The following is a 14,582-nucleotide window of genomic DNA, read 5'->3' on the forward strand; positions in this document are numbered from 1 at the left end:
GCAATACTTGTATCAGACAAAATAGACTTTAAAACAAAGACTGTAGCGAGAAGCAGAGAAGGAGACTACATAATGATAAAATTGTTATATCCTCTTGTTGGGTTGTTCCCTTTAAGTATCTATGCACCCAATACAGGAGCACCTAAATACATAAAGCAACTATTAACAGACATAAAGGAAGCAATCAACAGGAATACACTAATAGTAGGAGATTTTAATACCCAACTTACATCAATGGATAGATCATCCAGACAGAAAAATCAGCAAGGAAACAGTAGCTTTGAAAGACACATTAGACCCGAAGGACATAACAGGTCGATACACAACACTCCCTCCAAAAATAACAGAATACACATTCTTTTAAAGTGTACATGGCACATTCTCCAGGGTAGATCATGTTAGGCTACAAGTCTCAACAAATTCAAGAAGAATGAAATCCTATCATGCATCTTTTCTGACCACAAAGGTATGAAACCAGAAGTCAATTTCAAGAAAAAATCTGGAAAGAACACAAATACACGGAGGCTACATACCATGCTACAAAGCAATGAATGGGTCAACCAAGAAATCAAAGAGGAAATCAAAAAAGACACCGAGACTAATGAAAATGAAAACAACGATCCAAAATCTTTGGGATGTAGCAAAAGCAGTTCTAAGAGGGAAGTTTATAGCAATATAGGCCTACCTCAAGAAACAAGAAAAATCTCAAGTAAGAAATACAGAATGCGCTATGGAAGAATATTCTGGAGGGAACTAATTTGGATCAGAGTCAGTGAAGGCTTCCAGGAGGAAGGGACATTTAAGAAGCATTCTGAAAATAAGTAACAGTTAGCTAGAAGACTATTAAGAGCTCATGCTGCAGGTGGAGAGATGAGCATGTGCAGAGGCCTTAAGGAGGATGGCCCACTGAAGTTCCTAAAGAAAGCCGTACAGGCAGGAGTGTGATCACAGGGAATAATGGCACAGAATGCAGCAGGGGACACATACAGTGTCTCACACACCACACACAGATTTTAGATTTGCACCCAAGGGCAATAAAAACACATAGAAAGATTTTGAGCAGGAAAACAACAATCCAATTTCTGTTTTCACAAGGTCACTCTGGCTGCAGTGTGGAGACTCGACTCAGGGTGAGGGAAAGGTTGGTGAATTCAAATAAGAGATGGTGCAAAGAATTCCAAGAAATAGGCACAGTAGAGATTTGGCCTCTTGGAGAAGATTTTGGTGAGGTGTTGGCTCTGGGAGACGGGAGCAGGACTGTGATTAAGAACCAGGGCTCTCGGGGTGCCTGGGTGGCTCAGTCGTTAAGCATCCGCCTTCGGCTCAGGTCATGGTCCCAGGGTCCTGGGATCGAGCCCCATATCGGGCTCTCTGCTCCGCGGGAAGCCTGCTTCTCCCTCTCCCACTCCCCCTGCTTGTGTTCCCTCTCTCGCTGTATCTCTCTCTGTCAAATAAATAAAATCTAAAAAAAAAAAAAAAAAAGAACCAGGGCTCTGGAGTCAGACTACCCGGATCCAAACCCTGGCTCTGCCCCTGGTGAACCTTGCTTTAGGGCCTGAGTTTCCCCATCTGTAGAATGGAAAGGATAATATTAATGGTGATATTAATATTAATGGTGAGGAATAAATGAGATCATTCAAGTGCCTGGGAGGAGGATTGGATGTATAAATGTTAGCTTTATTATTATAATTTCCCTTTCTAGTGTCAGGTACAGCAGGAAATCAAGGAAGACACCCAGGATTCTGTCCTGAGCATCTGAGTGGTCAGTGGTACCATTTACTGAGACACAGATAGGTAGAATTGGATGAATTACGGAGAGAAGGGAAGACCTTTCAGTTTTGCTCAAGGAGTTCCATTTTTGATAAGTGAAGAAAAGAATTAACTCTAATGGCACTCTTTAAACGGCCTTTTAGATGAATATGCTACAATATTCTTAACATTCTTACTTGGCAAGTTTAAGTGGGAAGTCCTGTTTTGTTAACTCTCTTGAATTTTTTTTTTTTAAACAAACTCAAATCCTAAAATCTTTAAGCCATGGATTTAAATAACACCAATTACAAAGATTTATATCAACAAATGCAATATATTTATATGTGGAGCACATCATGCCTGGCCACTTCCAACATCCCCACTTAGGGCAATATAAGATGATTCTGTTCGCTGCACAGAAAGAGGTCACTCTCCTGTGAAATTTGCTCAGGCTATGATATGGCTCCCAACACACCAAACTAGGTCTTAAGCTTCAGAGGATTTAAGTCCTTGTAATGACTGATTCTCTTTTCAGAGCTTCGAAATTTCTTATTCATAAAATTAAGTGTGAGAGGACCCTCTAAAATCATGAGGCCTATATAAAATCCTTTATTTTTATATAGGCAGATCTACACATATTTAGAAAAGTTCTATTAAAACTATGATGAGTTACAATTTTTCAAATTATTTCAGAATAAAGCAATAGAGAAGAAAAACAATTTCTCAACTATAGTTCAGTTACAGATCGAAATCTTATGTACAGTTACTAGGAAAAATCCTTATGCAACTACAAGGAATTTATTTTACCAATTTTATTTCTTAGTTTTTTTTACGTTCAGTTAGCCAACATATAGTACATCATTAGTTTTTGATGTAGTGTTCAATGATTCATTAGTTGCGTATAACACCTAGTGCTCATCACAACATGTGCCCTCCTTAATCATTTTATTCCAGGACCCGGGCTCAATTTTCATAATTTGACACTGACATTCTAAGCATAAACTGTCAACATGAGTAGGTAGCTAAGACATTCGACATGTAAAAAAACAAAAAACAAAAAACAGTTCTGGAATTTTCTACTTTGCTTGTCTTCAAGATCCAACCCACGCCAGTCTTCCTTTCATGAATGTTCCTCAAGTACCTCAAACAATAGAGACCTCCAGCTACTATAAGGAATTCTTCATACTACCCATCTGCTAGTTCATGAAGAAAAAGAGACAAGCATATTTATTCAACCAATATTTAAGCTAAGGTCTGCGCTCAGCACTGGGGCAGGGGAGGGGACAGGCAGTTGGTCAGTGTGAACAAAATGCTCATGGAGTTCAAGGTCTCATGTAAAACTCTTCCCAAACTGAATATTTTGCCTGGATGCCTCCACCATCACTCAGTCACTAGATCTCCCACAACATTTCATGGCTCTCCTTTCTTTCTTTCTTAACGTTCTTTATATCTAACAGTCCCACTAATCCAGGAAACAACCTTTTTCACATTCTACTTGAAACAGAACCAGGTGGGATGATGGCAATACACAGAGGTTTCTCTTTTAATCTCAGCACTTAAACTGGTTTCGTGAATTCAGTTCTATATGAGTAACTGGAGTACTTTTATTTTAGATTTGTACTATCTGATAAAGAAAAAAAAAGAAAAATCAATAGCCTTTAAATCCTCGATTCCAAGACTTATTGGCACACAAATTAACATTTTTAAAGTCGAGATGCCTTTGCATTGATGTGTTCATTTATTATGGTGTTTGCTTTCCTGAAAAGCTGTTTTCAAATCAGTGGTATGTCTTATAATCAATGTTGCCTTAGAAACTAAGAAATCCAACAAGAGGACTCAGACTGACTTGATGGGGAAAAAAAAAAAGGAGTTGGCAACGAAGACTGGACTCCAAGCCTTGGCTTACTGCCATTTAGTTACTAGTCACTGAGCCCTGTGACATCTGCTGAGTCTCTTCACGCTTCTGGGCCTTTTCTTCTCCATTCATAAAATGCAAGTTTGCACTTCTGTTTCTCAAACTCTGTGGTAGAGACGAGCTTAAGTTTTTCCAGTCAGTTGCAGACATGCATTTACGAAATACACCACTATGTAGATTAGACAAGGATTCTGGACATGATTTATCACCTTCATTTATTTGATACTGCTTAGTAATACAATTAGCTTGTATTTCCCAATTACATAGTCGCTGGGCACCAGAAACAAAAATTCAGGGAATGAGTCACTCAGAATGAAGGTGTTTGTTATTCATGGCAGATTCAAGAGAGCAGTAGCATGGTTAATCCATCTGTGGGTCATTGACAATGGACCAACAATCCAGAAGACACCTTTCAGGCAAAATAATAAAAGATAAATGTTCTCTTCTCCTATTATTCATTTTTAAAAAGTACAAGATACGAGAACTCATCAGTTACTTAAATTTTTTTAAACAACCAGGAACAGTACCCTTTGGTTGGAAATACCAGCCAATTTTCCATGTGATTTTTCAAAGAGAAGACAGATACATAGCAGCTCTTACTAGAATATGCTTCCTCTATACCACTCAGTCCATGATAAAAAGTAACTACTTTTAGTTATTAGATCTAAGGCCACTGCAGTTTATAGGAGCATCACTTTTTAAGTAGCACATCAAAGTATAAGGGTGCATACAAATGCAAACACTTGTTTTTATAAGGACTCTTCATTGAGGTAAACGTACAGGTGTGCTTGCTCTTTGCCCACCCACCTGGCACATGGGGACAATCGCTAAATAACGATACAAATTACCTAGCTCAGACTCTGACCACCCTTCATCAAGTTGATGAGAGAGCGACTTATTCCACTTCAAAAATGAAATCATGCCCTAGGGGCGCCTGGGTGGCTCAGTCGTTAGGCGGCGTCTGCCTAGGTCGTTGGTCATTAGGCGCTCGCTCAGGTCGTGATCCCAGGGTCCTGGGATCGAGCCCCGCATCAGGCTCCCTGCTCAGCGGGAAGCCTGCTTCTCCCATTCCCCCTGCTTGTGTTCCCTCTCTTGCTGTGTCTCTGTCAAATAAATAAATAAAACCTTAAAAAAAAAAAAAAAAAAGAAATCATGCCCTAGGCAGGTCAGTCTCAGGGACCTCCTGGAGATTTGCTGAAAAATAAGGGTATCTGCCTTAGAGCCTAGAGGTATAGATAATCAGAGGCTGGCCAGTTCTGGGCGCCAGACCAATGCTATTAGAGAGGTTCTCACACCTGAGCATGCATCAGGACCATCTGGAGGGCTTATTCACAAACAGATTGCTGGCCCCACTCCTGAACTTGATCCAGACAGCCATAATAAAGACTGAGAGTTTGCATTTCTAGCAAGTTTACAGGAGATGCCAATGCGCCGGGGAGCAGACTTTGAGAACCACTGGTAGAAGATATTCGAGGACAGCATTGGAAAGGTATCAGGGGTCACCTGATCCAAAACTTTCATTTTCCTGGTGAGGACACTGGGGTTGAGAGAAGAATGTCTTGTTCATGGTTATATATCCAATACTCAGAGCCTTCTCCACCCAAAAAAAAAAAAAAAAAAAAAAAAAGCAACTCAAGTTTCCCAAGTCTTAATATGCAGCTTATTTCATGGTTTTAAGTTGTGGCCACGTATCAGGACCCTGCTGTCTGAGCTATCAGGACCCTTCAGCAGAGCCTTCACACTGTTGACCTTCCTATCCACGTGTCCTTCGGAGAACATGTTAGTTCTATCAGTGACCTCAAAATGGTAGGCAAGTGGCCTTAGCCCAGACAGGGTGTTGGCAGCCCAATGGGACCTACTTGCCTAGATTTTAAACCCAGAGAACAAGTCCCTACCATCATGCCATGCTGCCTGTCCCCCAGCTCCCTGGCACCTGAGCGCAAACAGATGGCCTGAGGTTTTGCAAAGTGACACATAATATAGGAGACAGTCACAGACGATTTACAGCACTGCTGTGGAAGTAAGTGCAGCCTCAACTGCTGTGGGGTGGAGGAGTCCCTGGCTGTGTGCTTGGCAGTGTGATCCAAAACTCCCTTGGATCATGCCCTTTCGGCTGAGCCTGCTCTCCAATTCCCAACGGTTCTGGGAACTTCCTGCTTCCCCTCCAATAAATTATTTCTCTGCGTAAATGGTTTGCAACCAAGAACCCTGGCTGATAGGACAACCCATTAATTTATCCATCAGCAGAGAGCCAATTGATCCTAATCAAAATTAGGGCTCCCACAGACTCCGGCAGCACCTTCCACCTTTAGAACCGTTGGATTTCTGCTGGTACACTTTGATTCCTTCGATAGTGTTTGCAGCAAGGGCTGCTTGACCCCCAGGGAGCCCCACCCCAGGCGATCGGTGCTCAGATGACAGAGCAGGTCTTGATTTACAGCCCCCGGCCAGAACTGACTGATCCAGGAGTGTAGCTTGACCCAAGACCGTGGGCTCTCACTGGGGCAAGAAAGGCCCAGAGAGGGGCGCCTGGGTGGCTCAGTCGTTAAGCGTCTGCCTTCGGCTCAGGTCATGATCCCAGGGTCCTGGGATCGAGCCCCACATCGGGCTCCCTGCTCCGCAGGAAGCCTGCTTCTCCCTCTCCCATTCCCCCTGCTTGTATTCCCTCTCTCGCTGTGTCTCTCTCTGTCAAATAAATAAAATCTTTAAAAAAAAAAAAAAAAAAAAAAAAAAAAGAAAGGCCCAGAGAGCTCTCAAGCTTGGAAGGGAATGGAGCGAAGCCCTGCTGATGGCTGGGCCCTGTAGAAGGCCCCAGAAATGCCCTGGTACTGGTGCTTTCCCAGTCTTTATCATTCAATTCTTTCCCTTTCATGAGACATCATGGTGAGTCCCCTTTTTGCCTGAATATTAACCTTTGTCTTTGGTAAGTTAGTATCTTTGCTCCACTGACTCACTAAAAACCTCTCTCTGCCTTAGTAATCTAGCTACCCTCCTCCCTGCAACTCCACACATGGGGGTTCTTACAAGAAAACTTTTTAAATTCAGGTATCACCAGAAAAGAAAAAGGGTTTTTATAAACTACAAGGCATCTTTAAAGGAAAAAAAAAAAAAAAACCTTTGAAGGTTTTTTTTTTTTTTTACATTGTTTTTGTCTAACTCTCCTGTCCGATTTTCCCCTTATCTGCTCACAACATTACAACCTCAAGACATTCATCCTCGAACTCCATGCCTCGAGGAATGTGGTTCCTTCAGGTACATTGATACTGGTGAGTGATTTGAATTGGGTATTTGCTCTCTTTGTTTCAAGTGCCCTAATCATCTTAAAAGGTGCCATTTGCCACTAAAAGTAACCAAGGCCCTGTGGAGAATGGCTTATTCCCCAACTGGGAAGGGCATCAGATGGAGCTCCAGGCTCATGATTATGCCAGAGTAACGAAGGTTCAAAAAAAAAAAAAAATGGGGCCATGTTGCCCTGACGCAAGCAGCAGCCGGAAGGGGGTCTCATTGCACAAACTGAGTACAACGTGAGCACCCAAACAATTAAGTACAGGGATGAAATAAAAACCAATGAGGGATTCATGAATACGTACGGATAATAAATAGGGGCAAAAGGAAGGCTCTTACAGTAACATGTCCAGGGCCAAATGGTAAAGGTGGAGAGTGCGGGATTTAGGAAAAGCATTCTGTAGCCATCATGGTATGCATTCGATCAGGAATCATTAATGGATACTAAACCTAGAGGGGTATCTTGATGAGGAGCAGGATATTTGCCGGGCCTTAAAAACTATCTCCCCACAAAACTGTTAGACAGTAGAGACAATGTGCAGCATCTTGAACAAGTGACTGAATTGAACATCACCAATGAGGGGCAGATGGACACGGTGCGCCTCCAGAGAGGATCTTCGGAGGACGCAACATCGTGAATCCGGAGTTCCATACTGGATATAAATTATGCCTCAATATACTTTATTTGAAAATGTACAAAGGGTAAAAGTCCATGGTTTGAGAAAGCTCTGTATTAGTTTAAAGACAAAAGGAATAGCGTCTTGAGCTGTCTTGAGGGACTGCTGTGTCATGGAAAAAAAGCACACTACCTAGTAAGGTTGGTTTACTCCAGCCAGAATGGACAGAAGCCACAGATTTTAAAAAAAAATCACAGTCCCCCATTCTGAAGCACATTATGGTACCAAAAAATGAAGTTTTACATTAACATCTATTTTGTAGTGAACACAATATTCACACAAAGGGCTAAGACAAAACAAAAAAACTCAAAGAAATCTTGCCTCAAAGGACCCCTTCCTATCATCCCAGAGCTTCAGAACACCACTTACTGTTCTCAGAAGTTTCTCTTGGTAGATGGGAAGAAGTTTGTGTGCGTCCAACACGAGCCCACACGTGGACGGCCATCAGCACCCTAACCTCCCCGTTTCTTAAGGGCCAACTCAGATGATCCCTCCAGAGGATTCCCCTTCATGCACTGCCTTCTCTAGTAAGCACTTAGGACCATCCTCCTCCTAAATTACTTTTCATGAACAAACACCTCCAATTTAGCACTTCATTTACAAATGATCTGATACCGAGCAGTGCCTGGCACTTGGGAGAATGTTGGATTGAAGCAAGGGAAGAGTAAAGGAACGTGGGCATACTTTACCATTTCACTCCTTTTCCTCTTCAGAGCCAGAAAATTGTCACTTTCTATGAAGAAGACCACCCTCATTTTTTTTTTTTTAAGATTTATTTGACAGAGAGAAACAGCGAGAGAGGAAACACAAACAGGGGGAGTGGGAGAGGGAGAAGCCGACTCCCCGCCAAAGCAGGGAGCCTGACGCGGGGCTGGATCCCAGGACCCTGGGATCATGACCTGAGCCAAAGGCAGACGTTTAACGACTGAGCCACCCAGGTGCCCTGCTAGGCTACTTTCTCTAATAGACTTCCAGCTTAGAACATAATTAGTCTCCAAATGAGATTGTTATAACCAATGCAGTAAGATTTTAGGGGACTCAGATTTTTACCTATTTTGGTGTAAGTAGGGAGACTGAAATTAGCTTACAGCTCAGAAAATAAGGGAAACTGAAAGCAAAACATTACTGTTAGAGCACTACCAGGGCATTTTAGACAAACTACTATGCAACCTGCAACTGATCAACTAAAATAAAAAGTAACACCTCATTGGTGGCTAAAAATGCTCAAAAATGGAGTGAAGATAGCTAACACTTAACACTACCAGACACACCCAAGAGAAGCTAGTCTGTGGCAAAAAAAAAAAAAAAAAAAACAAAAAACGTACAGCTAGGGTTTGAACCCAGGCAGTCTGGCCTCAGAGCTTACATTTTTAATCCCTATGCCAGCAAAGTTAAATACCAATTCCCCAGTATACATTCCTTCCAGACAGTTCCAACATGAGGTCTGCATCCAAAATTAAGCCATCAGTTTCTGGAAACAATCTATTAACACTTCACTAAGCCTCATTTAATATTAAAAATAAAAGATCCCATTTCTCCCCCCACCCCACTTAATTGCTTTTGTCCACTTTCTTCCTGCACTGAATGGTACTCATCAGGGTTCTTTGCAGAACTACTTTCAGTCCTACTTTTATCTGAGGAACTGATAAGGAATGTCTTTCTACCAAATTCAATCATCTTCTCTATCCCCCCCCCCATCTCCTTCAGCTGAAAGCATCACATTGACCTCTTGCAATTACTAACCCAAACCAGATAGCAGCTTTTATTTTTCCCTGTGGACACTGACCTATGCTTTTATTAAGTGTAAACAGGATACTGCTCTACTGAATGCACTTCAGAAACCTCCTCAAATCATTTTGTTGCCAAAGCATGCTTCCTTGTGAAAGGGTTGGTGGCTTTTCGGGTCATTCCACACTCCACACAGGATCCTCAACTCCCATTCACCAAGTGCAGTTTTCACCTGAGGCATCTGGACAGTGGTTTATCTAATTCACCCATTATAGAGACTCAGGTGAATTCTGCACTCAAACTGCACAACTTGGGACAAAACAGCATACACCACGTCCTGATTCCTCTATCTTTGAAGTCACTGCCTCCTCCTTTATCTTGGGGAGAACTGGAAGTGTGCCCTGCTCCCTGAGAGAGGGAAAGAAACCCAAAGTTCTTAAGTCCTTCCTTGGGGTTCCTGACAGATGTATGTGGCTCGGCAACTGTTTCTAGTGGTTTTTAAGTAACTAGCACTGAGCCAGTAGGCTGGTCACAGCTGGGCACAGTGAAAATGGGGATCTTGGGAGATGAGGCAGTGCCTGGAGGATGCAGGGAAAGGGTTGGGGCAAAGGCCAGGGGGAGGCAAAGAAGATATTCTAGTCACCAGTATTAAACCTGACCTCCAGGGCAAACAACTTACCTTACAAACATTTCTCCCCTACTTAGAGTGTAAATGCAAGCATTTTTACTCCAGAACAACAGGCTTGTTCACCAGTGTGGGATGACTCAGTGTACAATCAGCATTTGTCAAGTTCCTGGTGTATTCCAGACACTGTACTTCATACACTGGCACAAATCCTCATACTTCACCATGAAAGAAGGGACAGACTTCCCTTGAAAAGACAAAGTATGCCACCAAAGCTAGGCCCGCCCCTATCATTTGTGGGGCCTGGGGCAAGAGGACAAATGGAGGCCCAACGTAATTACTTTAAGGAGCTCATCAAGCTAGCCAACTGTCACATAATCCTCCTCCCTTGACAAATGTAGCTTTCTAACAACCTGGAAAGCCAGGTACAATTTAGAGTTCGCAGACCCCTGGGCGGGGGGAGGGGGGGCGGGTTCTGGGCCAGACACAGGTTGTTTCAACAACCCTGTTAGATGGACACAATGTCTTCCCTCCCCCACCCAGACTCCGTCTCTCCCCAGGAAGGCCTCAGGGGCACACCTGCAGACCTTCAGCCCGCATTTCCAAGCTCTCCCAACACCAGAGAACAGCTGCCCTTCAGCCACTCCTCAGAGAGGAGGTCTGCTCCCCTCCCCACTTGGAGAGGCCATGGAAGCAGGCTTGGGGCCTTCCGGCAGGGAATCCCATGGGAGTCTGGGGGTGGGGGTGGGGGAGGGGCAGCGTGTATTCTGGGTGGGCAGCCCACTCCCCCTGCAGACACCTAGCCCAGTGGGGAGGAGCACAGCCTGGTGAAGGCCAGAAACCCCCACATACACCTCCTAAACCCCAGGGGAATAAATGCAAAAGGGTTCCTTTGCCCAGGCCTGAAGGCAATACGGACTAAAAGCTTTCTCCATTTTATCCTAACTAGATCAAACTTTTCTTTCCTTGAAGCTTTCTGGGAGGGTGACTTCTTATATTCAAGATTAATAAACTGGTATAAGAGGATTCTTGTCTGGAAGGGATCAGAGTTGAAATGCTTCCGACTATCTGGAAAGATCTAACAGCTAATATCCTGGTCTGGACGAAAAGGTAAATATTCCTCAAACAGCAAATGGATTGAACAGGCTTCTAGAAAGTCAGAAAAGGTGGGATCCTTGCCCTAGGGCATAAGTTGGGGAAACTTAATATTTTGGGTTTTGGAAAATTAAAAGCCAGATGAGTAACTAGTCAACGCAGCTGGGGCAGCCAAGTTCCAGCACTAGGAAGGAGTACACGCTGAGTGGAGCGGAGCAGGGGAGGTTTGGCCCTGCTCCAAACACAAAGGCCTGGCCAAAGGGGGTCACCAAAAGGAGACGGCTGGGGTCACAGTGGGGTGAGTGGCTAGGGCTTGGACGTCAGCCCTAGTACTGACCAGGTATCTGCTTTGTCTTTTCTCAAAGCAAGTTTACCCATTTTCCGGACCTCCCTTTTTAGTTCTCCAGGATGGGGAGGTTACTACCTTTCCAAGTTCTGGCCCAGCGATGCGGTCACAACCGAGCCCAGTCCACACTCGGTGAGCACTCTCTCAACCGTACTTCTTTAAAACTAGGAGCACGGCGGCCAGAACTAGAGCTGCACCCAAAGATGTTCATCAGGCAGCTCCCCACCACCTACCCCAACATCCAAGACGGGGCTCTGAAGAAGCTGGGGGCAGAGGGATGGGGTGAGGGAGGTTTTAGGGAGAGGGGCAAACAAAGCAGACATTGATCCAATGCTACGTCTCAGCCTGTTTTTGGGTAGGGAAGGCGTGCCTTCGAAAGTCGCCCAACTGGAGGGTGCAAAGGACAGGTGCGTAAGGCCCCCAAGCTGCCGGCCTCCGAGCCCCCCCCACCCCCCCGGAAAGGAAGGAGCCGCGCTACACCCCGCGGGCTCCAGGCCTGGAGGGGATCAGAGCGAGGGAAGCGGCCGGGAGCGCGGAAAACGCCGGGCGGGCGGCGTTCGGGGAGGCGCAGGTACTCACCCAGCAGCAGCAGCTTGAACTCGCGGCGCGCGTCCTTCTTGTCCCGGCGAAGCTGCCGCTCGATCTCGGCGCTGATGCGCTGCGACTCCTTCTCCTCCGCCGACAAGCAGCAGCAGCCGGCCATGGTGCGCGCTGCACCCGACGGCGCGACGCGGTCCCGGGCGCCCGGCCGATCTGCCACAGGCACCCGCGCTCGGAAAGAAAAAGACAAGGCCGCCTCGACTTTTGGGGTAAGAAGCCTGGCCGCCTGAGGCTCAGTCCCGACGTCGAAGATGGATTGGAAGGCGGGGGCGAAATCAGAGCCCCAGGAAGAGTCCAGTGCCCTGCAGATCCCGGCTCATCAGGCCCACAGTCGTTCCTGGGGGGGAGGAGGGCCCGCCGAGAGGATGGGAGCGCTGCCGGCACCCGGAAGGTGCGCACGCCCCTTAGCACAGGAGCCAGACACCCAGTCGCCGGGCGCAGACCGCGCGTAAAAAGTTGGGGCGTCGGTGCCCGGGCGGGGGGCGGGGGGCGAGCGGGATCTCCCGGTCCTGGTGGTGTCCCAGGCAGGCGGCAGGCACGGCGTTGGTTGGAGGCAGAGGGCCTAGCTAATCCTTGCCTGGGAAGTTCCGAAAGTGACCGCAGATTAAGACTGAGCGTCAGGGTTCCAGCTGCCGCTCGTGACTCTAAGTGGCAGAAGGAGGCGGAGCGTCTCGGACCTGCAACCCTGGCGTCTGCCCCGTTTGGCCTTCGGGGCGCGCCAAACTGAGGGTGCCTGGGAGCGAAAGGGACCAGCAAGGAGCTGGGGCGCGGATCCCGGGGGCCTGGAGCTCCTGGGAGCAGAGCGCCGCCCCCCGCCCCTCGCCCCCACGTGCCTCCCTGGCCGTGAAGTCCTTGCACCCGGAGGGCCGCCTGCCGAGGTGGCGGTGACCAGCGCGCTCTGGCCGCCGGGCCCTGCTTCCTGCCCAGATAGGGTTCAGACAGGTGAGTGAGTTCCGCCGGCTTCAGCCTCAAGGACTCCCAGCTGCAGGAGTGCTACGGAGCCCAGCGTCCGCCGCGGGACGCACGCCCCAGGGGCAACGAGGAGCTCTCCACCCCCGCCGAAGTTGAAGGCTTGCACACCAGGCACACGACCACACACCCTGGGTTTCCTAGACGGGCTCCCGGGCGCCTCAGCCCAGCCCAGCCCAGCCCAGCTCGGGTTCGGCCTAAGAGCTTGGCCAGCTGGGCAGCCTGCCTGCAAGGTGCGGCCGGACCTGACCCCGCGGGCAGATGCCACGGGGTTCCATTAAATAGGTGAACGCCAGAGCGGAGAGTGCGTATCCTCCCGGGCCCTTCCTCGGGCACCTGGTGAGGAGGGCTGGGGATGGGGGGAATGGAAGACGGCTGGCTACTTTGCATTTAATGAGGGGAAGGACTCGTGCTCTGTAGAGAAGGCTGACACGCTTGCCCGGCACCTGACGGCCGCTGCCTTGCGGGGGTGTGTCCGCACCGACGCCTTGACCCGGCTCCTGGAACGTCGGGGGCCTGTTTGAGCCGCGCAATAAACACTTAGAAAATGAAAAAGCACGTCTTTGTGCTCAAATGCTACCATGGAATGCGTATTACAACATCTGATTTTTGTCTTCGGTGGAGATAGGTTTTGAATCAGAGCGCCGAGAGGCCCACGGGAAAAGCAGAAAGGGGAAGGTGGAGGGAGGGGATCCCGTCGTCCACAGCAATGAGTGTTTTTGCCTTCTCCTCTTCAAGTTACTGTGCGCCGCGTGAACACTTTATGGCGTGAGGCAATCAGCTAATGCCTCCTCTCTTGCGAGCAGGCGTAAGTGCCTTTCATAGGAGTGGCATATATTTCATCAGTTCAAACTGAGGAGCATGTTGAGTGGAAAGAGTGGTATTTGTCATTATATAAGAAACTTGGCATTGTGATGCTCTCTAGCTTCAAGGGCTTATTAGTTATTTTACGGTTTAGAGAATGGGAACGAATCAGGCATTAAAAATGAATGTGCTTACATTCTTAAATGCGCTCTTAACTCGCAGGCAGAAATTAACAGTAATAGTGACCCCTACAGGGAACTTTCTGGACATTTCTCATCTGATCCGTGGCCATGTAATCACACTTTCCTTCCTTGGTTCTTTCAGATAAATTTACAATTTGAGAATAAGACCTCTTAAGAAGCCAAGAGCATCATCATTATTAATACTTTTAAATGATTACAATCATTTGTATTTTAAATGATTAAAATGATTGATTTAAATGATGTAAATGGGCAAATTTGAACTCCACGTCAGCTGGAATGACTGACCTTTTAGGGCCAATGTTGCTAAGATTCTGAAAAAGATTTGAAACCTGTTGCTTCTGGCAAATCTGAAAAATGTTCCTGGGCTGTTGAGCTTGGCAGTAGGTATCAGAAGTGTTAAATGTGTCCACCCCCTTTGCCCAAACTAGTAATTCTCCCCTTGAGAAATAATCAGAGAGAAGTCATGATTTATGTACAAAGGTTTATTTCTAATAAGGACAGTAACCCAAAACAACCTAAATGCCCAACAACAGGAAGTAAGTCAAATAAATTATATATATACATACATACAATGAGATATTATAAG

General features: G+C 46.4%; 1 protein-coding gene across 1 annotated transcript in view; it reads right to left on the minus strand.

Moving 5' to 3' along the window:
• The window catches only part of GNA14 (G protein subunit alpha 14), a 191,516-nt gene extending 178,723 nt beyond the window's left edge, over positions 1-12,793 (minus strand). The window contains exon 1 of the mRNA XM_064578960.1: positions 12,000-12,793. Coding sequence (XP_064435030.1) covers positions 12,000-12,123 — 124 coding nt within the window. The 5' untranslated portion in view covers positions 12,124-12,793. The remainder of the gene's footprint in view (positions 1-11,999) is intronic.
• Between the last annotated feature and the right edge of the window lie 1,789 nt (positions 12,794-14,582).

This window comes from Mirounga angustirostris, unplaced genomic scaffold (assembly GCF_029215605.1).
Source record: "Mirounga angustirostris isolate CCGP_5_RB_7025 unplaced genomic scaffold, mMirAng1.0.hap1 SCAF_15, whole genome shotgun sequence".
Lineage (NCBI taxonomy): Eukaryota > Metazoa > Chordata > Mammalia > Carnivora > Phocidae > Mirounga > Mirounga angustirostris.